Source organism: Sebastes fasciatus, chromosome 4 (assembly GCF_043250625.1).
Source record: "Sebastes fasciatus isolate fSebFas1 chromosome 4, fSebFas1.pri, whole genome shotgun sequence".
Taxonomy (NCBI): Eukaryota; Metazoa; Chordata; class Actinopteri; order Perciformes; family Sebastidae; genus Sebastes; species Sebastes fasciatus.
The window spans coordinates 33,703,744-33,728,851 of record NC_133798.1 but is presented as its reverse complement, the minus strand read 5'-3'; the positions used below and the strand labels follow the sequence as shown (position 1 = coordinate 33,728,851).

Sequence of the window (25,108 nt, the reverse complement as noted above, 5' to 3'; positions counted from 1 at the left end):
TCCCGACCACTGCAGACCGGGAACATCCCACAAGAGCTGCAGTTTTGGAGATGCTCTGACCCAGTCGTCTAGTAGCACTATGTGGCCCTTGTCAAAGTCGCTCACATCCTTACGCTTACCCATTTTTTCTGTTTCCAACACAAAGTTCAAAGTTCAAAATGTTCACTTGCTATCTAATATATCAATATAATATAATGTATACACTGCCAGGTGCTATTGAGATAATCACTTCACCTCTCAGTTGTCTTAATGTTATGGCTGATCGGTATGTATATATATATGTCCTTGTGGACTCCCCATGTTCTGAGTACTGCTGGACTGGCTTTACTTTATGTAAAACTGAAGCATTCAGCTTTGTGACAGAGCTTCAGTAACAGTTATTCACTAGAACGACATACACTGAACATTAGATGATTGCCTTTATTCCATGCATGGCATACAATAATGGTAATTCCTCTTTAAATAAAAAGCATTTCTATATTTAAATTCAACACCATTTTTATAGATTCATTTTCCAGTGGCAAATATATTTGATATTAATGGCAAATAAGTAATAACTCAACATGCCAGACAATGAGCTTTAACAAACAATATATTGTACACCAGGACAAATAGATCATGTTGCCACACGTCTCAAAGAAAACATTAAATACGAATAGTGCCCTGTCAGTTAAGGTACTCAAATAACAAGCTGGGAAGATGTAATAGTTATACTAACTGTAATAATTTAGTTGTAAATGGTCCAAATAAAGTGGCTGCTGATTGAAAACATAAAAAAGGCGATATAATTTTGAACAGACCGACAATAAAAGAATTTCCCCAGACGTACATCTTGGTACTCCAACACTAAATGCTTCAGATGATCATTTGTGTCTGAGGCATTTGCTGTATTATCCACTTGAAGGATGTTTCTCTGTAGCCAACATGCTTTGGATACAATAGCTTCAGACATTGCACAAATAAATTGCACAGTGGTGGCGTATAAAGTGTTTCATTCCAGAACAGGTTATACTTTCATTTTCAAAAAGTAGCACCTACTCGTGCAAAATAATTATAGAATTGCTGATATGAAATTCCCAGTGGAATAAAATAAACTAATGACGTGTTTTTTTTCTACAACACCGTACACATTCATTGCATTTAATGTGATTGCACTATAGGCAACACATTTATGTACATTTACATATTATAGATGTAGTCTCCTGCATCCATCCAAACTGACAATGATTGACATTCACTCCGTTCGCCCAAATTCTCGATGTCCAGTTTGACATTTTGGACAAAAAACAGATCTTCTGACGCTCAGGTCAGGAAATCGATTGCAATGTTCTGGCTGCTCGTTAGTCCTCGCTGGGTCATGAAACGGTACATGTACATGATCTTCTACACGAGTTCATCTCTCCGCTGTCTGTGTTCGCCGTGCAGGCCGTCATACAAAGCTCTCCTCCATGTTGGAGCACAGCAGGAAAGAGTCGACTAGCCGCGGTTTGATCAGCTGCTGGTGGTCAGCCGCCTCGATGCTGTCTGGACACCCCGCTGCCAGCCTCCTCAAGGCAGCCTGCAGACACACACACACACACACACACACATATATATCAGTATGCATGTGCACGAACCCAATAAACATATGCATCATCACATATCAAGATCATACTGTACTGCTGTGTATAAATACACACATTGTTAATACATGTGAAATCACACACTCAGACTGGGGAATTAGAATTGGAACTGCACATTTAGTATGATTAAATTAAAAATAAAATTTGTATGTTATCTGCAGGTTAACAGTAAACAACAAACTGTAGTGATACTGTACTAAATTCAGTCCTACCATTTTTTTTAAACACATCTCATGTGATTTCAAGAGCTCATGAGTTTAATACGTGTGACGTCTCGAGAGCCTCCAACATTTACATTTGAGATTACAAATGCTCTGTGAAAGCTCAGCATCCTTTGAAGGTAAAAATTCAACACCTACAAATGCTCTACTTGACCCCTTGGCTAAAAGGATGAAATAGAATCACATTAATTTGAATAGACTGACAAGTGTGGCTACAGTGAAGAGGAGGGCATTTCTCAGCGCGGCGAGGCAGCCCAATTAAGCTCCCGAACCATTACGGGCTTCAAATCCCCCTCATCGGCCCTAAGATCTGGTCTTAATAATCATGATCAGAATGAGAGGATGATAAAGCGCAGGCAGGGATATTATTCATGATATGTACATATTTAAACATGCTAACGTTTGAGATGAACCGGTCAGCTATCTCGACGCGGCTTAAAGATACTGAGGTTGTGATGTATTTTCAATTTTCAGATATTGCCCTGTGGATGTAATTAAATTGGACAGTCGTTCGGTACACTGATGTTACACATGCAGGCCTGCTGTATAATGCCCTCAGTTTGCACTATTTAAGTACTATATAGCAAGTGCAGCTGAAAATGTATAGTATTTTAACTGCCTGACTGAAATAGGCAGTTTGAATGTTTGAATTGCATATTTGTTTTCAGGACATGGAGTCATTTACACATATCTAAGGGGGCTGCGTGCACAAACACTTTATACGTACCAGGCAAGCGACCAGCACTGAGTCGCTGTTATTTCTCTCAGTAGGGGAGCGACACAGTTCAATAAGACGAGGAACAGCTAAAGCAGACAGCAGAGGGGGAAAAAAAAAATCTGTTACAAGCTTGTCCCATTCTTAAACATTGATATTGACTATAAACAGGAGGGCAGAGAGAGCAGTTGTGTATATAAAACAGAGTAAAAACACTTTTTGTAATGCTGATAACATTCCCAAAATAACAGGGAAGTTTCCGTTACACATAAGTATTTGCTTTTAATTAATGTTCTATACATGTCTCAGTGTACTTTAAATTAATTTAAACATAAAAGGTATTACCTTTGTTTAGTTTAAAAAATAGAAAAATAACACTTTACATCTCTGGCTTCTGTGACAGAGCATAATATATGTTACTTTCCATTAATCACATTATGGGGTTTCATAAAGCATTCATAGAGAGCTGCGTCCCATGAGACAAAGAGGTATACTGGCAAAATGGACATGCAGTACATTATATCAAAGTGGAGGCTTTTCTGTCCAGTGAGAGGACGAGGACCTCTGTCCTGTGAAATGATCTCGTGAGACATTTTTTTACCTCCTTAAAGTGAATAAATATTCAAGCTTCAAGAGGATGCAGAATCAGAGCATCATATGTAGTTGATGGTTTTGTTGTCTTTAAGTGTTTAAAGGTGCAGTGTGTAGGATTTGGCGGCATCTAGTGGTGAGGTTGCAGATTGCAACCAGCTGAAACTTCTCCCGTGTGCCAAGCACACCCAGAACTACGGTGGCCGACATGAAAACGTGAAATGCTCTCTCTGGAGCTAGTGTTTGTTTGTCCGTTCTGGGCTACTGTAGAAACATGGCGGACTCCGTGAAGAGGACCCGCTCCATATGTGATATAAACGGTTTATTCAGTTTCAGGTGATTATACACTAAAGAAAACATACACTTAATATTATAATATATTCCATTTCTGTCAATAGATCCCCTTAAATGTTACACACTGGCCATTAAATTACAAATGAGGTACCTCAAGGCTCAATTCAAGGTCCAGCTGTATTGTAATTATGATTATAAATCCACTTACATTCCCTTTGGCCAAATTATGTAAGATCCATACAAAGTATATATATCTATAACAATATCTTTCAATGTCATGATATCCTTACTCACAACTGTCTTCAGCCTTTATGGAGCCCACAGCGTAATTTAATTGACTTAAAGCTTCTGAACACCCACACAGGTGTTTTCAGTTATTCTGACTGATTAGACCTCTGCTCAGGACTGTTAGCACAAGATCTGCTCTACAACCTGTTAGAGTGGGACAAATTACACCTTCATCATTGTTATTGGTGGATGAAGATTTGTGGCCTAATAAATTCCCATCAAAGCTCCGGCCCACCTTCAACCTGAGCAGAGGTCTAATCAGCCAGAATAACTGAAAACACCTGGGTGGGTGTTCAGAGGCTTTAAGTCAATCAAAGTCAGATGTGAAAAGGAAAGCATGAGATGATATTATTTAAAATAGGGCTGCGTAAATATACACAAATGTATGCAGCATATCTCATTAATGAATATGTTTCTTTTTACCACTTTTTTTTACCGCACTTCATTTGTATCTTTGAACTTTTCTGCATCTGTCAACAATACCATTTCATAAATAATTTATAGTGTTATATTAACACTAACAACCTTTTAGCTGGATGGCTGTTTGGGCCACGTCAGGGTCTCTGCTCAGACGGGCCAAAGTGACAGCAGCTTTCTGCTGAACGCGCTCGCAGGCGGCGCCCTCTGATGGACTGGGGGAGGACGGCTTCTCTCCCAGCAGCAGCAGCAGTCGCTCTATTCCTACAAGACATGTTACATAGTAAAGATTAGCAAGGAACCAACAAGGTGTCAGGGAGGACACCAAACAGCACAGTCAGAAAGAAACATGGTACTGAAGCTACAGTAAGACACACAATAAAAAACAAATAAAGAGAAGACAGAAAAACTGACAAGCAATAAGTTACATATGGTGTACAGGAACCAAACACAGCAAACAGTTTGAAACTTACACAGACACAAAGTTACTCAAAACACAGACACAACTAAGAGCTCAAGTGAATTAGAAAGGATCCAGACACATTACACACATCAGAAAGGGTTTAAACTAGAAGTGCAGTTAGAAAGCAAAGTCAACAGTCTAAAATCACTCAATACAGAAAGGAAAGACACATAATCCTCCACAAGTGCTTCAGGACAACTGCAGGACAAAGACTGCAACAAACTTTGAAATACATTGTGCAGATTGTAAAAGAATAAACAGTTTTGGCCGCTCATTCTATGATCAAATTTTATTATAAATAATCACTAAATGAAGCAAGAGCAAGACATACAATGTATTTGGAAATGTTAATTAAATGGGTGAAGGATATTACTGACACACAATCAGAGGCTCTGACACAATGACCCAGACCCATACTAAAACATACCGTAAACATATGTATCTATGAATGTATTTTACAATACATGAATGAATGAATAGAGATTACGGGATGTGTAATACATTTAAGAAAAAAATATATATAAATAGTGAAATTAAGGAATGAAAAACTATTTATATTTAAATGTATTTCAGTTTAAAAATATTTGCATATGGTTGATGTTTTATTGAAACTCTTCCAGGCTACTTCGCAAATATTATGTGAGGCTGCCATCTTGAGGATTAAAGAAGAATTACACAGAATTATTGCACATCAACGTGTGGGTATATTAGCAGTAGGCGATTTGTTAATTATTTTAACAGGGGGGACGGAAATCCGTCTGCTACTTCAGCACCACGGATTCATCAATACACAGAACAGACAGGTTGTAGATATTTCAGAGTCATGGTCGGGGCCTTAGATTCTAACTTGTTCAAACCTCAGTCAGATAAAGGATCAATGAGTCAGGCAGACTAGACTAACATATTCTGACCCTGGACTCTCTGCTACTAGGGGGTGGAGAGGAGGGATGGCAGGTTAACAAGGGGGGATGCATTTTGGTCATTTTGCTAACAAGGGGGATGACGTCCCCCCCACCCCCCTCAAATCAGGGTATTAGTGAGTAGTTCAGTACTTGCTGGTGTATGTCCTTCATCCAACAGCAGCAACCCATGAAAAATAACAATGACATGTAACATTTAATTAAAAATGACTGTTGTGAAATAGATTACCTTGGTCTTGCAGGACTTCAGAAGCACACTGCTCTAAGACTGACAGGTTTGCCAAGATTGTCACCACCTGAGATTAAAACAAAGAATAAAAAAAAAACATTTCAAAAAGTTAGACATATGCTTTTACTTTTTTTTTCTGTACCATACCAGTTCACTAAGTTAAATTTGAATTACATTCACAGCTACTGTCCCTGTACGATCACAACCAGCTGTTTTGCCACAGAAAAAGTGCACTGCTCCAGGGCACTTCTGAGTCAAAGTTTTTGCTATTATATATAGTATTTTGAGAAACATATGCTGTGTACCTGGTCTTTGGAGTAAGGTGTGTCGACTCTCTGGCGGTCTCTGCAGGCCTGCAGCAGGATGTGGATGGCACTGAGCTGCAGGAGAATCTCACAGGCCATGCTGTCGAAGAAGGTGATGTTGGCCAAGGCTGCAGACGCCAGGAGGAAAACTTCACCGCAGGAGGCGGTCTCGCACAACTCTGAGAGAAGAAGACGTCTCTCATTTAATACTGTACAGCGGTTCTAACACAACACACAGCATATGTAATGCAAGGAAGGTAAACCATGACCCAAATCACATTATTTGCTCCAGTTTGAAGTTGTTGTCTTCTGGCAACTAGATCGCTTGTTGCATTTGTTTGTTTGCATGTTTTGTAGATTGAGATGTAAAAATCTTAAACATTAAAATCATTATTTTTGTGTTCTGATTTAATATACTGTATTTATTGTACTTTTTCTACTTTTTCTACAGTATCAAAAATATATAAAATATCTGCACTGAACCTCTATTATAATAAACTAAAATAAAATGCACCCTAATCTGAAATTATAGGTTAAAGGTGCCCTGTGTAGTTTTTACATTGTGTGTCCTTGAGGTCCTCGAGTGCATTTCCTTCCTCAAAAAATATCCGTTGGCCCATCGCAGCATATCTTTTACCACCAACTGTAGATCAGTATGGGGTAGATAGGACTGTGTATCGCCTCCATACGGCTCCATAGCACCACTATCTGTCATTCTAATTTTCTCTACAATCAAAACTCACTGTTTTTTAAACCTAAAAAAAAATCCTGTTTCTCCAAACAACCTTCGGTCAGACCTACTATGAGGTCAAAGGTCATGGTTACATGATCAGTGCCACGTCCACTCACTGATGAGCGCGGTGACGATGTCGTGCATGCTCTCCAGGAAGCTGGCGAGGTGCTGCGTGGACGTGTGGTGAGGGGAGGTGATCTGAGCCACGACCGCCGCCGCCTCGGCCCTGGCTGCTTCCACGCTGCTCTCGTCGGTCAGGATGTCCGCCAGGCACAGGATCCCATCCACCTACACGTCAGAAAACACACAGCATAATCATTTATAATAATCTATTAACTTTATGCAGACTGCTTTAAATATGAAGAACTTTGCTTTGTGAAGAACCCGGGCCGATTATACCGGGAAAATCCAACGGATTTGACGTCATGCGCGCTTGCGAGTGCCTTTATTTTCAACTCCGCTACAGGGTTAACAGTGTGCAACCATTGCTAACGTTCGGTTAGAAGATGAGTCCATTAACACCAACAAACGACCAGCCCCCCCACCACAACTCAAAAAACAAAGTTATATCTAGTGAAGCCTGTCTTGCAAAACAGGAATGTGACCTACGTCGGTGGGGAAAACTAGGTTCATAATACGCCGGGCCTTCGATTCATGGAGGGACCTTCATTTGGTCAGCTAACGTTACTGCCAAGCAGGTGAAATATAGAGTGATATTGTGGTTTTAGCAGGCTAATGTTGCTAACATAAATCAATCAACAATCACAATCACGTTGTGTGTGTCGCCTCACAGTTTTGACCGATACTCGCTTGCGTCTACGTAGACATTTAATTTTAACCTGCTCGAGTCACTATAACTATAGCCTTCAGCTTGAGAACTACCTTTGCAAAGGTGCACCATATTTTTCTCGCAGGCCAATCAGAGCAGACTGGGCTTTTTCTGGAGGGGGTCTTAAAGAGACAGGCGCTAAAACGGAGTGTTTCAGACAGAGGGTGAATACAGGTATATTCAGATAGACAGTACGAGGAAATTAATGTGTTTTTTGAAAATTAAAGCATGTAAACAGAAACCAAAAATACAAGTATGAATCTAAAAAATGAGCACGATGTGTCCCCTTTAATGATTCCTCTCAACACTGCAGGGATGACAAAACATCCGCAGCATCACTGGCCATCCAGACAGGACAGTTAAGTGTCCATGCAGGTGTCAGCTTGGCTAAAACCTGCCGCCTTGCCCATAAAGCCATCACAATTAAAGCACACCACTCTGCTTTAATGGTCAAGAAACTCTTGTATATGTGGCTGGCGTGGACCCAGAGTGTGTGAGGAGGAGCTCAGAGTTATAAGAGACGTTTACTCAGGAGCATGAGGTCATATTTATCTCATCGTTGTGTTTGTGTTTGTTTGCTTGTGTGTGTGTGTGTGTGTGTGTGCTTTGGTATTAGAAGCTTCAGGAAATAATGGAGGTGTAGAGCTGATCTTCATCCACTTGGGGGCACAGTTATTGCACAGTTCATACCAACTTTACTCCAGCTGCTGATGTTACTCTGCCTCTGTCGGCTTTAGATCTTATCAAGTCTCGCATATGTGTAAGTGTTGAAAATCAGCACACACTCTGGAAGCCATCCATACTATCAATTAGTGATAAACTGCAGGATTGTGGTTTCCATGGTGGCAATAGACACCTATACATTTCCATCATGTCCAAACTGTTTTCTGCATTAGTCACTTTTCAATCATTACTGTATTCATTTAGGGAAAGAGCATGTTAATGTTTGTGATGCTCAGCCACCACCAGCCGACACACCTGAAAACAAAAGTTTGGAGCATCCAGAGTGAGGCACAGCGTCAGCTCTCAGCCCGCCACACCTGTCAGTCTTATCTGCTGACGAGCATCAGCGCGCTGAGCTTCACAGGGCAATTCCCTATTTTTGTCTCCGTGGACGTCAGCAGCACTGTGCCATCGCGACCCACTGACGTGGAACAATCCACTCTCCACACCCCCGTTCATCTACCGTCCCCCCATTCCCCTTCTGTTCCCCTCCCCCCGTCCCTACCCGCACCTCCTCCTCCCTAAAATAAGATATTCCCCGACTCCTCATTTACCGTACACCGGATGTATCTCATTCAGTTTATTCTCTGGGCCGACGCCAAATAACTTTTTCTGCATTTTACGGAGTCACAACATAGTTTGAGGGGAGTTTTTTGCGTCACACCATCCTGAAGTATTTCAGCCCTGTGACCAGAGAAAATGCATTGAATTGTGTTTCTCTGTGTCAGGAACAAAAGTGCAAAATCCTGAACACCAAATTAAATTTGCTACTTTTCCAGTTGACACTACATGAATACTTAGCAGAGAGAGGCAGCACTTATGAGTTATTAAAGTGTCGACCAGCAGCTCTATAGCTCACTCTGTCGGTCCTCGAAAGATTCCCCATGCATTAAGCGGCCACAGTTTTTTGCCCCTAGGAGATTGAAATGTGGCGTGGAGGTCAAGTGTGTGAAGGTGTGTGTTTGTGTTCGTGCCAATTGGCAAACAGAGGGTGTGGCAGTGAGAGTGGCCTATAACAAAAAGGGGCATAACTTCGAAACGGATTCACGTACCACGGCAAAACTCATGAACCGTTTGTTGTAGACTCTTGTGGAGGCATCATTGCACTCAGCAGAGTTCCTTTTTCATTAGTGATGGTTTGCCCCGCCCCCCTACACCTTAGCCCTGCCCCCTTCATAACTCCCTTCTTGTAGACACCATAGACTGTATATAAGAAGTTGACAGTGTGTGTGTGTGTGTGTGTGTGTGTGTGTGTGTGTGTGTGTGTATGAATGCATACACGCCTGCACATATGTGGTCGCAGCTATTGCAAATTCACGCTTGTTAATCCCATAATACTATAAACATTATCCACTATGCAACACAGCCAGCGTGCGTTGCAGGTTAATGCAATCATATCCAATTTCATTTTACACTTTTAGAGCTGCAAGCTTAAAGGTACAGTGTGTAGGATTTGGCGGCATCTAGTGGTGTGGTTGCAGATTGCAACCAAATGAGTACCCCTCCGCATTTCCCCGGAGTGCGAAACGGTGGTGATGCTGTTCGCCTCGCTCAGAGCTCATCCTTACCATAATAACACTACTTTAAGAGCAACGGAAGTCAGACGGCAGCTGGCGTTACCACGTTTTTTGCGCTCTGCGGCTCACGATACCGCAGTTTTTTAAGCGTGTCGGAGAACTACGGTGGCCTTCGGGTAACTTCTGGGCTATACTGTAGAAACATGGTGGAGCAACATGGTGGACTCCGTGAAGAGGACCCGCTCCCTATGTAGATATGAAGGACTCATTCTAAGCACAACACAACGACGAAAACACAACGATTCTTAGTTTCAGGTGATTATACACTAATGAAAACATGAATATTATATTCAATTTCTGCTAATAGATCCCCCCGACATGCTACACACTGTTCCTTTTTTCAGTCAATCGTGCATCAAAGTTTGAAAACTCTTCCCATTCACCATGCTATGATTACATAATGTTCCAGTTGGGGATAAAAGTTAGTACATACTATATCCACCAATGAGCAGCACAGATGCGTGCCGGCCCCTTTTCTCGATCACCCTTCAACAGTGACAGTTGTGTTTCTCAAGCCTGAGCGACCGCTGGTGAGCGGTTGGTAGCGTAGACTTGCCTGACAGCCTCTCTCCCGGGACCATGGCTGCTAATCTGGGGCGGACTTTGGTTCCCCGTAAAAAGAGTTTTCACACTCGGATGATTCATGCTGTCCCAGCTGCTCTACACGTGAACACAGACGCCGTTGTGGCATCATTATTAGCCGGAATCAGGTTATATTTGTCTTTCTGTGAACGCTCGCTTGACACAGGTGCGTCTGTTGTTTATTTTGGATGAATTCTCGATAGAGAACAAACAAGGACAAACAAAGAAGGATGTACCATTAGCTCTCTCTCTCTTTCTTTCTCTCCCTGCCTTGCCATCTCTCCTTTACGCACAGTGAGGAGTCACTCAGGTCTAAATGTTTGACCCGTCAGCTCAGCAGTCAAGAGGTCCCATATAATGATCTCATCTCTGCGCACCACCGAGACACACTCTAAATCATGACTCATCTTTTTTGTGTGTGTACTGTATAATTCTGTCGTCAGAAAAAGAAAAACACATTGTACACAGTATGATGCCTATTTTTTCACCGTCACCGAACCTAAAATTATACAGCGAGAGTTTAAAAGCGGTTCCCCTGCCCTGAGGTGACTGAACTCGGGGAACTCATTCATGAAAATTTAATCAAGTAAATAGAAAGCTGGAGAACTCAACTGCTGCAGCCAAAAGTTCCCCCACCAAAAAAGTAACAATACGGGAATATAATTAATAACACAGAGGCTGTATGTGTCAAGTGAATCCTCCTAAACAACGTTAAGGTGCCATACAGAACATCAATTATTCATTACGAGACGTTAACATCGGGCTGGCACTACCTGCCTGTCTGCATCTGTTCTAATCGGGTCTGCCAGTAGTAGAGAGTAACATCACCTGCAACATGTGAGAGTAATCAACAAGGTGTTTAGGAAATGTGCTCTTAATTGAGGTAATTACTAGCACCAGTTTCATCGTGTTTAAATGGTAATAAAACCCCAAGGTATCGTAAATGGGCCCTTCTACAGCCGACGTCATCAAAACTATGTGCGGCATGTTGGCAATGGAAGTGGCGTCTTGCCCCATGCCATCCAGATGAGTTCACAAGCTTTAAAAATTCAATTAAAGCTGTTACCAGCATCAAAATGTCTGGTTGTTGCGTGTTCGGTTGTCAGAATCAATATTCCAACAGCGGACTCAAGTTCATCACGATCAGGATCACGACCATTTCAGAGCAACAGGTGGTTCAGTTTAACGAGTGACCGTGTTATCTAGTGACTTTCAGCCGAATGCATCTGTGGTTGCTCCTAGTAACTTGTGTAAATGGTTGGCGTAGATAATAATCACAGATGAGTCTGTATTTAAAACTGATTGTAGGCTTTTATGAAGACACCTACATGTTCTGTTTGTGTTTTCAACAGCTGAAGTCACTACAAGCAACTACGAAAGCTGAAAGCCCCCATTCAGGCTGTTCTCATACACCGTTCGTATCTATACCTACAAAAAGCAAATGCACTGTAACTTGGATACATCCCACAAAATCAATTTGTTTGTAATCCACGTAATTGTGAACCAGGAAACATAAAGAATGGCGAACGCCACATAGGGAGGAGGTCGGAGTGGATGGATGGGCTCAAAAAACACCGGATTTTCACCCTGGATTTGTCACGTAACTTTCACACTTAAGTAACGCCACTCCCGGTGTTAATTTAAAACAAACCACAATCTTTTCCTAAACCTAACTAAGGAGTTTTTGTCACGGAACTTCCATACTTAAGTAACGCCCCTTCCGGTATCGCGTAACGACTTCCGGCGTAACTTAACTATGATCTTTCCTAAACCTAATTAGGAGGTTTTGTTACCTAAACCTAACAAAGCTGTTTCCTTTGTAGATGGAAGTTTATTTTGAAAAGTCTGGAGCGGAAATTGATGCTGGAAAATTGTAGGAAAACGCACGAAAAATAGATATCATACAAACTGCTGTATGAGAATACGTTGCCCCAGTTAACACGATCACTCGTTAAACCGAAACACCTCTATGGCTGCAAGATATTAAACATGTTGACTACCGCTGGACTGACGATACGATTGTTGTTTGTAGCACTCATTATTAAACTCCAAACTCTGAGTCTATGTCTATTTGACATTCTGCACATGAACACAGATAACGTAGTTGTAAGCATCTAGTGACTCGTCTGCTCATAATTTCTCGCTGGTGTAACGTTACACGCTATATCCGGCCACTGTATACTGGGCCTTGTTAATATCTTCTACCAATTCACTAACAGATCTGGAAAGACAATTTGTTTAGGTTTTGATCTTTGGTGGTTAATTCCCATGCATAACTTGACAAGCTATTGCACTACGCCGTACTTCCGTTGCCAAACTGCGTTTCCAGTCTTACGTACGTCATCATTGTTTACAAACCGTAAAAAGGGTCTACTGTAACCAATGAAGAGATATTGAAAATGATTTTTAAAGGACAACATATAGACGATTTATTTTCCCAGTAAAGAGCAAAACTGTTGATCCTTTGATTCTACGATAACACACTTTGTTTCTGTGCAGCCGCCTCCTCCTCCTCCTCATCCTCCACCTCCTCCTCCTCCTCTTCCTCCCGCTGCTGCCATTGTTGGCATAACATTCACCTGTGAAAATAAACTAAGCCTCCCAGTCATAACATAGAAAGCAAGAGCATGGCTGAATGTGTACAACAGTAGACAGATGTTACTGTGCTGCTGGGAAGAGGAACAAGCTCCTGTCTGAGGCACAACTTCAGCTGATCACTGTAAACATAATCTGTCTGGGCTGGAGGCAGCCAAGTTATTTTACTGGAAGTACTGTACTTAGTTGAGATTAATGTCGTCTCACTTTCTCTTTCTCTCTCTCTCTCTGTGTGTGTTTAAAAAAAACCCGGCCTCCTCCTGTGCCGCTCTTTATACTTCCTGGTTCACGATTACGTGGTTTACATACGAATTGATTTTGTGTGATGAATACAAACTACAATGCAGGTAGCTACGAACAGTGTATGAGAACAGCCTGATGTCTTTTACTCACTCACTAATAGCACACGGCTCTGGAAAGTCTATTTGTTCTGGCTGCATTTGCGATCTTTGGTGGTTAATGTCCTTGCGTAGCTTGGCGAGCTATACTGCACTCTGCCATACTTTCGTTGCCAAACTGCGTACGTTTACTTACGTACATCCCATTTTTCATCTGTCATTTTCCTCCCCATTTGAACTGATTTTGTACATCTGGTCACAAAATACAGATTCAAACTTCTGTGAATCAGTGTCCCTTGTAAATAATCAATGGTATTAAATTAATTAAATTAAGTTGTCGAATCAGTTATTATTATCATGATCTTGACCTTTTTTTCCTTTGGCATAATATCAATGAATTAATGTTGGTCTCTTTTATTTCAACATTTTGTAATATATGTGTGTGTGTGTGTGTGTGTGTGTGTGTGTGAGAGAGAGAGAGAGGTTTACCTTGTCCAGTTGGTTGATGCCCTCCTCCACACAGCAGATGGAGGCCACTGTTCTCAGAGCGTGAGCGTAGAGCTCTCTGAAGCGGTCCTGCCTGCAGATCTTAAACAGGGCGACCACAGCTCCTTCCTGTGGAGGAACCAAAAGTAATTAGATGTTTGTGCATTAGAACAAGATCTACAGTCCTTCATAAATCTGCACTGATGCTAAATTCTGATACGTTCAGTCCCCCCACAACAGTAAAACTGTGTCAAGCATCATCATCAGGTATCTTTGAATAAGCTGTAGCTGCTAAATCCATAACATAATTGGGAAAACAATAGAGTGCTCCAGGGATGACGTATTTTTGTAGGCCAACCAGGAAGTTAGCATCACCCTGGTTCCCTCGGCAAAAAGCCAATGGGATGTTCCTTTGGGTTTTGGGTTATTGCAGAAAATAAGCTCTGTGGCAAACTCACGTTTATGATACTTAAACGTTTTGTTCCGGAAGATAATCTCCACAAATGAACACAACTTTTAGGATTTTTTAAGTGTTAATGCAATCGCCAGAAGTAAATAGCTAACGTTAGGCTATAAACGAAAATACACAACGGTGGCATGAAAGCGAGAATAGACAACGAGGCTGTAAACGCGGTCGTGACACAAGTCGGCAGGATGCCGTTTAGTAGTCTCATTTAGCCTCTTGTTAGCAACCGCCTTTTTTAAGACACATAAAGGCTTCAAAATTCACGAGTGGGATGTTTATTGATGTATTTTATGTCATAGAACAAAACGTTAAACTCTCCTCAGCTTGTGTTAACCACAGACCTTATTTCAGGCATCTAACTAAAAACCCATTGACTTCCAGACGAGGTAACTGGAAGTGCTAAAATGCTTACACTAACTCATTCCTGCAGCACTCTATTCAGTATTAGATAAATGTAATTTCTAGAAGACAGGGTTGCATATTTATATATTGTTAAAGCTGCACGAGTGTAGCAAACTTTCTCATTTCAAATGCCAGTAGGAGCACTAGGAGGACACGGAAGAACATGATCTGTTTCAAAGATTACCTGTCTCACGGACTACTGTCAGGATAAAGTGACAGTTTTATAAAAATAACTTTTTATCACATTTTCTCAAAATAAAAACAGTTACATATTGTGTATTTAACAACAATGCTAACATATCCATAGTTAAGAACACCCACCTACACCACATGATGAGTTGTGTTATCATATGAAGATTTCTGTTTTGTTCATTTGTCGAGGGGACACTGTTTTGTTGCACTTAGTTCTCCGTACATTTGCTCAGGTTAATGTGGGACATAAAGGTGGTTCGGTTCGGAAAACAACTTTGAGTGAGAGTACAGCTCTTTTTAGACTTTCACAGGCCCGACATCAGGCTTCATCATACCACCAAATTATACAGCGTACGTCATAATCCGCTCTTGTCTTGAAGCACACATGATTGAGCAAAATGATGGATCAAATTGCTCCTTGCTAGACGGTGCTGTGAGAGCCAGTACTGCGGCTCTAAGCCAATAGCAGCGATGCTGGTTTTAAAGAGTCCAGGGGACCCGGAATGACCGATGGATTTGGGCGGCTTCACTGCAGCGAGCCTGCCAACCACAGAAACTATCAAATGGCTCACACAATTTATCATGTCAGATAAAAACAGCCAAAATATACATATTTCATAAATGGAAAACACTGAGCTGAGAAAAAAAGATGATTTGCTAGCTCTAATGGCTGAGCATTTTCTGTTGGATGATGCTCGGAGTAAACAAACAGAAATAGCTCCTGTATTGGCTCTACGTCTACACCAAAGCAGCCCTCTGACAAACAAACACTTGCAGGTATTGAATTCTATTCAGCGTGCAGATAGATGGAATTACCTGGAGGAAGACGAAGCCTGTAACTACCACCATTATCCTAATAAGGCCATTATACTGGGCTGGCATGTCTCGTATGCTGCTAAGGCCATGCTGCCGGGGCTTGGAGTGACTAATCATCCTGCCCTCCAGCCTGACCGCTCTTCCCTGTTCGCCGCCTACGCAATACTGTTCCGCCATATACCTGGAAGAACTGCGAACACCGACATACAGTTTTCAGTAAACCATTTGAAACTCCAGAGAGACTCGCAGGCTGATTCAAGCTGTGTTCGGGGTAGTGATGAAGAGGGTGTTGATCCTGTTGTTATGCTGTGACACAAACGTTGCTTCAGCTTTCAGACCGAGTGTGTGACGAATCTCCGAATAGTCTAATAACGCACTTTTGAGTAGGGCTAAACAATTTTGAAAAATATCTAATTGCAATTATTTTGACTGCGATATGATTTGCGATATTACAGGGAACGATTTATTCTCATTTTTACTGAAAAACATTAGAATTTTTGCTAGGATCTGTACTAACAAATGTTTTCTTAAGTCTGTAAAATATAATGCGCATACCAGGACATCTATGCAGCACAACAATATTTAATTTAAAATGGTATTTTGACAAATATTGTGCTTCCGGCAATTTGAAATTTGTAGAAGGACATATTATGATGTAGATACAATTTTGATTAATTGTGCAGCCCTACTTTTGAACTTTAGTTCTTTGGTTTTAAAGTCATATTTTGTGACTTTAAAAATGTTAAAGTTTAATTGAAGTTTCACTTGCTTTTAACTTGTTTGTGTACACATGATTGCTGTTTGGAGCGTTGGTTGTGCACTTTCTCAGAAATTAACGCTATGCGTCCATGACAAGTATACTTGTCTAAATAGCTGCCATCTATACGGAATACAAAGTATATGAATGTAGCACGACGCAGCCAGTTGTCTACACGAACACGTGGTTAAAATAATAATAAATCCGGCCTTAGGATTGTATTTCAAACAATGCACTAAAGCCTGCTTTTACGATGAAAATATTGACCCGACCCAACCAAGTGACGGGTGCGCAGAACTAGAATAAAAACTCCTGCATAGTATTTATAGTGTGATATTGAATTGATGTTTTACTGTCGACTCTTGTATTAAGAAAAAAAATTATATTTAATTTTTTTTACCTGGATCGCTATTTCTGTTTCATGTACTAATTTACCTGATTTTTTTGGTAGTCTGATCCATCTATGTTTATGTATGGACTCTGAGTGATACTAAGCTAAACCATGATGTTTTTTACTTAAGTAGTTTTGTTGCGTTTTTTGTTTAGTTTTGTTTCAATATACAAAGTTAACCACATATTTAAAACTGTTTAAAAGGGCGACCATGATACGAGAGAAAATGCTTTTCCCTCGAAATGTAATTGAGAATGCAGTTTAATTGTATGGGAAAGTAATTTTGTAGGCGACAGGGTGCTATCCTCTCCTGCCTGATTGTATGCAGCTGATTTCAATCAGTCACTCATCAGGGTCTAACGACGGGGCCAGTGGGCCAGTACCTAACGTCAGTCTGCATGGCAGACGTCGGCCTGCGTGTTATTCGGCAAACTCACTCCCTCTTGGAGAGAGAGGGTGTCTGTGAGTTTTAGTGTGTTTAGCGCTGTATTTTAAGTTAATGTTCAGTTGTTGTTTGTTGAAAATGTTTACCTTAGACTTCAATCTGTTAATAAACTCCTTGTTTATGCATATACTTTATTTTCCTTGATTATTATTCCCCAGTTTAATTTTATTGTTACTCCCCTCATCCCCTGGACTCATCGGGGAATCTAACATCCACTTGAAATCAGAAATGTATCAGAGGAAAGAAGTTAACCTCCAGCCTGACAACCAGACAGTTTTATTCAGTTAATCATCAGTTTGAAGCGTCTTTCTGTTTGTTTCCTCTTTACAGACTTTCTCTTCCTTTTCACAGATGGTTGGTTCTTGTCACTCGTTTCTCTTCCTTCCCCGTCAAACAACCCTCAGCTCTTTTGTTTCCACTGACTTCATCCTCATTCCTTCAATGAACACATTTATCCTCACTCGTGCATTTCGCTACTCACTGCACTAACATCATCATGTGAAACTCGACTACTTGTCTTAAAATGCCTCTCTATCCGTTTGTTTGCATGTGAATGCCGACATAGCGTGTAATCTCTTTCCATCTCATAGTTTCCTGAACTGAACTCTGGTCTGTTGTTGCTCACAGCCTGCAGTTATGAGGTTGCTTTCTTGATTTGCAAACAAAAAGGTTGTTAGTAAAAATGTCAAGGACATCATTGTGTTTGTGTATACGAAGCTAAATCATAATGCTTTGTCAGACTAAGAAAAACACTTCATATTCATCCAAACAGCCAAAAAACCTTGCCTTTTCTGGGGTCTAATTAAAATTGAGACATCACATAAACATCCTCATCTGTCGCACTGTATTTCTACACGTGTCTGCCCTCTCTGCCCACGTAGTTTTGACGACACGCTGCCTCTCACCGGGCCTGAGTTATTGCCACGTCATGCTCTCACAGCCTGCAGTCAAAACGCTTTCCGTGTTAGAAGAGCAAGGACACACACACACACACACGGGGAGTCTGCCAACATGGACACATTTAGATCGGCATCCATCATGACAGTAGGTAAACTCTCCTGTACATCATGACACAGTCGCTCTCTAATATTCCAGCTGCTGCTTGATTTATGAGGTGGCACATGGCTCGGTATTAAACACTGTCAGCTCATATAACATTTTTCTTTTCAGTGATCTCAGCTCTGGGCTTTTCTGTTTGTTGGTGCTTCCGTTTCCTCCCAGAGTCTAAAAACACGCAGATCAGGTGAAAATGAGAATCTAAATTACCCGAAAATGTGAATGTGTTCGTCTATTTATAGTTTATCCCTGCGATACTAAAGAAAACATTGTTTTAGTGGATTAAAGAACAAATATCTAAAGTTTTTTTTTTTTTTTTTTTAGATGAATACATTTATTTAGTTGGTTTTGTCATTATGAGTGGGTCATCAAATAAAGGCACACATGGATGGTGTTTGACAATCATTTGTTCTGACCTGCTTGGTAAACCAGACGGGTGCAGTTCATTCAGTCGTGACGAATAAGTCACGATTATGTGATTAGTTAACGTCTGATAAGCTGTGAATTACAGAAAAGTGCTTTAAAGGTGCAATGTGTAAGCTATGGCCGGAATTTTAGTTTAAAACATTAAAAAAATGAACGTAAATGTGGAGAGGTTACAGTGTTGACGTGATGTCAAAGACCTTATTAACCTGTCTGTCGTTGCCCTGCTGCAGGCTGATTGGTGTAATCAGGAGCACCTGTGCTCCGTGATCCTTGTTTCCTGAAGCCACGGCTGCAGCGCCTACTCTCTCTCTCTCTCTGTGGCTGACTCTGCTGGCTGCTGCAGCTTCACTTCCATTTAGTTTGGTTAAGTTGCTTTAGTTTCTTTGTTTTGTTTCAACCCGTTCTCACTCCCAACTCGTCAAACACCGCCGTATGGTCAATGCCCCTCTGCATTGGAAACCCATCGCACGGTGGCGCCCTTTGTGACGAACCGGGCTTTCAACTAACTCCAATGTAAATGCACCCGCAGCGTTATTCGACTGTTCAACTGACGTAGTATTAATAGCGGGAGAGTCCGTTCAGGTCGGGGAAGAGGGGTCAAACAAACACAAAGACTTTCAACCAGGAGACTGGTGTTCGTGTCCCGTGTGAAACTAAAAGTAACGTTGACTCAGTCACGTGACTCGCTACTCAGTGAAGTTAACGCCAACCACGCGCGTTTCCTAACCTTACCTAAGTGGTTTTAAGATAATAAAAAATACTGTGATGAACCCACTGTGTGCTACTGTACATGTCCTGCGGAAAGACAAAGTCAGCAACTAGCTGGTGAACATAGTGGATGCATTTAGAAGCTAAAGAGCCCGATGCTTTCCTCAGGAGTTGGTGGAGACCAAAACAGAGATAAACAGAGAGTGACTATTGGATTTACATACATCAGGTGGCCAGAAACACAACTCCAAACGAATGTTGGATGTGTAAAAAGGCAACAGTTTCCTACCAGGTTTGTCATAACGTTATATGGTACACAACCAAAACGTCAATTAATGCAACTTTAAGTACCCAAATCTTTCATTTTATAAAGACTTATTTAGTTTATGTTTGACATCTCTAAAAGTATGAATTTGTTGATTGCATTTTAATTCTTACAAAACCCAGGGGGATGACTTTATGTCCTAACAACAGCCGTGATGTGATGTGGAAGTTGATGTGTTAGCAATAAATAATGAACAAAGTGATCAGCTGTTGTCATCATGTAAGCTACATGGCTGTAAATGACAACGTAATACCTAATTATCACACAATAATCTAATTTTCCCAGAGGAACTGCCACCGCCTTAAACTGTCTGGCATCCATTATGCTGTTCAACATTGTTAAATGCATCTGGTACTTCCAGCTCATATACACAATGATTCATCTCTATTTATCATGCTGCCTGCTTCACTGCCACACATTTAACGTACTTCCCTTTTCTCCACACACAGCGCATCCCTCACTAAACGCTGTCTAACGCCGGTAAAGAGATGGAAAAGGTGGAAATATCAGGTGCCCACCCCAAATATTTAAACGGCTCATTGCAGATTTTCAAAACAAGTGTGAAGTCAGCAGGCTGCGGAAAATGATAATGAGTGAAGAGCTTCGGATATGAGCCAGAGGATACGCAACACTTATACTGTAAGATGGTGTGTATGTGAGAGTGTGACAGACTGACTGGTGCTAGTTCATTAACTCCGATGGCAGGTGGAGGATGTTTTGTATTGGGTATTCATTAGCAGCCATTGGCAGGCAGGTTTCCTTGAGATGCCTCTCTGGGGGATCGGCCAGCGGCGCTACAGAGAGAGTTAAGGAAGGTGGAGCGGATTGAAAGGTAACCTGCATTTGTGACCAATGCTCACTCCTAATGGGAGCTGACAGTATTGATCTGACAAGCTGGCAGCGAAGCAGGTATGAGTGTGTGTGTGGGCCATCAGGAAGAGTCTTATCAAGAGTATCCTGGAAGCATTCGGTTGACTAATGGCCAATTGAGACTGCTGTCTGGTCTGTCTTGTCTTATCTCACAGGGAAAGAGCTTTTTAGAGGCATGTATAGAGAGATAGCTGCAGGTCCGCCGGCCTGGATGATGAACGTTGGCAAAAGGTGGAGCTGATCAGGGGTGTGTCCAGAGTGAAGTGAGGGTTGGAGATGTAATATCAAATGAAGCGGCTTCTGCCAAAGACTGGGTGGAAAAATTGCAAAGCTAAGAATATAATACATCACGCTGCTGCTGACTTGTCACTGACGTCAGGATCTCGGACCTCGCAGGCTTTTGCACAATGAAATGCGTCAGCGGAGACGGGTTCATCTCAGGCAGTGGTGGGAATTAATCTCCACCCTAATCAGACTCATGGCCAAGGTGGTGTAACCATTGTCAGCACAGGATCATGGCGGTACACTATAGTCCACTAGTATGTGTCCACAGTACCTTGGCAATGATGCTGCAGAGCTGAGGTCCGTCCTGGGTGAGGGACAGCAGGTTGCTGATGGCACTGCCGATGGTGTGGACGCTGTCCGATGAGTCGATCTGTTTGATCAGGAGCTGCGAAGAAGATCAAACGTGTCATTTTTTTTTTTTATTACGGACACAAAAATGTGATTCACATTGTCAGTAGCTGAATGCTGTTTAAAGATTTTTTTTTTAAAAAGTGGATTTAAGACACTGCTTGTAGTATTTTTCTGTAATTATCCTTATGTCAAAGGTTTTTGTCATGGTCCTAGGATTTTTGTTTGTTTCCTGTTTTAGTATGAAAGTCCTCTCCTCTTGTGTCTTGTCTGGTTTTACTTCCTGACTTTTTTTCCCGCCTGTGTGATTGTCTGCCCCGCCCTGATTAGTTTCACCTGTTCCTCGTCAGCCCTGCTCTCACCTGTCCCTCATTATCTCCCTCCTTTCCTTGTGTGTTTAGTGTCCGTGCTCCCCTTGTCTTTTGTCACTTCATCTTTGTTGTCACATGGAATTTTGTGTTGCTGCGCTGCTTCTTCAGCTACGACAAGTCTTGGTTTGTAAAAAAAAGAATAAAGTCTGTTGTTTTACAAACTCAGAAATATGCAACAGTTGCAGATTAGATTTTTTTCACAACCTGTTTATTAGAAAAACAATTAAATATCAACATGAAATCCAAAGAATGGTTGTGGTGAAAGAAAAATCCAAGGTGGTGCTACGGATGACTGAATGAATCAAGGCTGTAGTACGAGTCAAGACCGAGTGCAGAACAAATCAAGTCCTGTTCAAGACCATCATAGGCAATAGTGTCTTTCCAATGCTAACATAGTGATTAAATTAGGTTTGAGGACCATTACAGGTTCCTGCTGTTAGGCATCATGTTAGTCAGGTAATGTTCTGTACAACTGATCCCAAATCAGCAGCCAGGAACAACTTTAAAACCAGTTCTCAATAGCCGAGTCTGAAACCAAGACAAGTCCAAGTCCAACACGGCATGAGACCAAGACATGTGCAATACTTCAAAAAAGTGGTCCCGAGACCAGACTCAAGTACCACAGTCTTGCAATGAATTCGTTATTCAATTATTTTTATACAAATGGCCTTTATTTATCATTATTATTCCCACAGAAAAATGGGGCTCACATGCGCTGAAGTCCTAGTTAGAAAATCTGTATTGATGGCCTCAATTTCAACACTTGGTGGAGCGCATGATGAGAGGCCCAAATAGAAATAAAGAAGGATATATTGGGGAGTTGTGGGTTTATGATTGAGTTACATACCCGGATCTCATTGGCTAAAGCCATGTCGATCATGTTGCTGAAGGAGTCGCTGACATCTGTGAGGATCTCGTGGATGGCCTCCCTCATGGACTTCAGGAAGAACTCGTCATCGGTGTGAAGGCACCTGTGGGTGACGGGACATTTTGGATTATGTTCCACACTGTTTTTACAATTTATTCTATCATTTCAGAGTCTTACCTCTCTGTAATGTTGGTCAGCTCCATACACTTTTCCAGCAGAGATTTCTCATACTGCAATAAAAGGAAAAGAAGAATCACATAATGGGAAATAATTGGCTTTATATCCAAATGTATTCTATATAATCCGAGTTCAATTCATCACATTTTTGTAAACTAAAGTCTCTTGAGCAGCACAACATTGCTGCATTTTCATTTTGATCATTGATATACTGTAGTTAGATAATAAAGTTAGTTTTCATAGTTGATAGTTTCATAGTTGGTGTATATTTTTATTTATTTATCTATTTATCTCATTCCTTTTTTTCATTACATTTGTGCAATACGGTTAGAGATACCGTCACTTAATTTTATACATAATCGTCATATTCATATATGTACTATATTGTATTTATGTGATGACAATTTATCTCACAACGTATTGGCATTTAATCTTATCATTGTTATTGTATGTTATTTTATCTTTTATGTACTAGTATATTTATATAATATACTGTATGACTTGTGCTCTTATTGCGATTAGTGTTTTTATTGCTGAGCTGACCCAGTTCTCTCGTCAACAACATTTCATTGTACCATTGACCCGGTGTTAACTTACATACGATTAATCAAACTGAAACTGTTGTTAACTTCATCACTTTGGAATCTAATTTGCAAGTTTCTCTCTGTTTTGGCATTTTGGTGTTTAATAAATACTCACTGCATGATAACTATATGATATAATAACCCTATAATAAGGATAACACCCATTTATTTAAGGGTGAAATATGATTACAACATTTTACTACATGAATTTGAAGAACTAAATATAGTTTTTTTTATTGAAAGTGGGCCTTAACGTCACATTTAATTTAGCAGTGACACCAAAAATGTCTTACAATACATTTCACATGTAGTTCTTTTGTAACTTTAAAAGCTTGTAAGGACCCCAAACTGGCCTCCAACCACTTCCACAATCAACAGTCACCTTCTGCATCTCGGGTGGCGTGCTCCTGGCGGCGCTGTACTCGTGCACCAGTGAGCGCACGTGGCAGTTGGCCCTCACGGCGGTGCTGTGGACCCTCTGCCAGCGTCCTTTCTCCAGTCGCTGGAACATCTTGCCGAGCTCCGTGCTGACCACCAGCGCCCGGCGGAGCAGCGTCTGCAGGTTGTTCCTGGCCACGTGGTCCCCTCCGCCGACCCCGGTGGCCACAATCAGCTCTCCCTGCTGGGCGTCCTCCTCCACCCCGATGGGTTTGGCCTGGAGGACGCACATACACTCGACCTCCGTCATGTGGCGGAGGTCCTCCATCCAGCGCTGGACCGAGTCGACGTGGAGAGACTGCATGCGGGTACTGTGGGAGAAATGAACACAGAAAAATTATGAGCTATTTTGTGTCACAGTGGTTCAATAGCAAGACGGAGCTGGATGTGAGTGGAGGCCTAAAAGTAGAAGAAACAGAGGATTTAAACTTAAGATGATTTTACAGATGCATCAAATGCTCCACTTTTAAACCAAAAGTGAGTTGGAGACCTTGATTGCCCAAATGGATTGTCCATATTTGGATTTTGATGTACTATACAATACAGTAGCAGTGGGTAACCTCCGGGTCTGAAAAGTGAAGCCAATGCTGAAGTGCCTTAAACTTGAATTCTTTCTAACAGCCAGCAGGGGGCGACTCCTCTGGTTGCAAAAAGAAGTCTGGTTGTATAGAAGTCGATGAGAAAATGAGCCTATTTCTCTCTTGATTTATTACCTCAGTAAACATTGTAAACATGAGTTTATGGTCTCAATCGCTAGTTTCAAGTCTTCTTCAATACAGCATGATGTTCATTTAGTAAATTATGGTCCCATTTAGAGTCAAATAGACCATTCCGCGTTCGGTTGTACTTGGCTCCACCCTCTTCTTTCACTTCTGGTTGCAAAAAAACAAGACGTCAACGGCCAAAATGTCAAACTTGAGGCTTCAAAACTGTAGTCCACAAACCAATAGGTGACATCATGGTGACTATGTCCACTTCTTATACACAGTCTATGGACAGTACATACATCAAAATGAGGTCAGGTAAAACAGACCAGAGATCATTCGCCTATATTGATCGGTGTATGCAGAGAACGTTCACTCCCTGCTTCTGAATTGATTTGCAGATAGAAAATCATCATAAATTCACTGTACGGCTTCATAGCAGTTACTCATTATTGATATAAGTAATAAAAAAGTACAAATTGCTGCACAAACAGAACCACATTAGTGCAACAGATGTACTCAGTATCACCCAGATACAGTGTGCATGTATT

General features: G+C 41.3%; 1 protein-coding gene across 6 annotated transcripts in view; it reads right to left on the bottom strand.

Annotated features, from left to right (window-relative positions):
* Window positions 1-406: 406 nt before the first annotated feature.
* insc (INSC spindle orientation adaptor protein) overlaps window positions 407-25,108 on the bottom strand; it is a 63,425-nt gene continuing 38,723 nt past the window's right edge. For all 6 annotated transcript variants that reach the window (XM_074633765.1, XM_074633767.1, XM_074633769.1 and 3 more), the window contains 11 exons: window positions 23,798-24,164; window positions 22,832-22,884; window positions 22,634-22,757; window positions 21,339-21,452; window positions 13,932-14,057; window positions 6,915-7,086; window positions 6,066-6,244; window positions 5,761-5,827; window positions 4,257-4,412; window positions 2,571-2,647; window positions 407-1,558 (listed from right to left, as the gene is read on the bottom strand). In XM_074633765.1, the coding sequence (XP_074489866.1) occupies window positions 1,430-1,558; window positions 2,571-2,647; window positions 4,257-4,412; window positions 5,761-5,827; window positions 6,066-6,244; window positions 6,915-7,086; window positions 13,932-14,057; window positions 21,339-21,452; window positions 22,634-22,757; window positions 22,832-22,884; window positions 23,798-24,164 (1,564 nt within the window). In that variant the 3' untranslated portion in view covers window positions 407-1,429. The remainder of the gene's footprint in view (window positions 1,559-2,570; window positions 2,648-4,256; window positions 4,413-5,760; window positions 5,828-6,065; window positions 6,245-6,914; window positions 7,087-13,931; window positions 14,058-21,338; window positions 21,453-22,633; window positions 22,758-22,831; window positions 22,885-23,797; window positions 24,165-25,108) is intronic.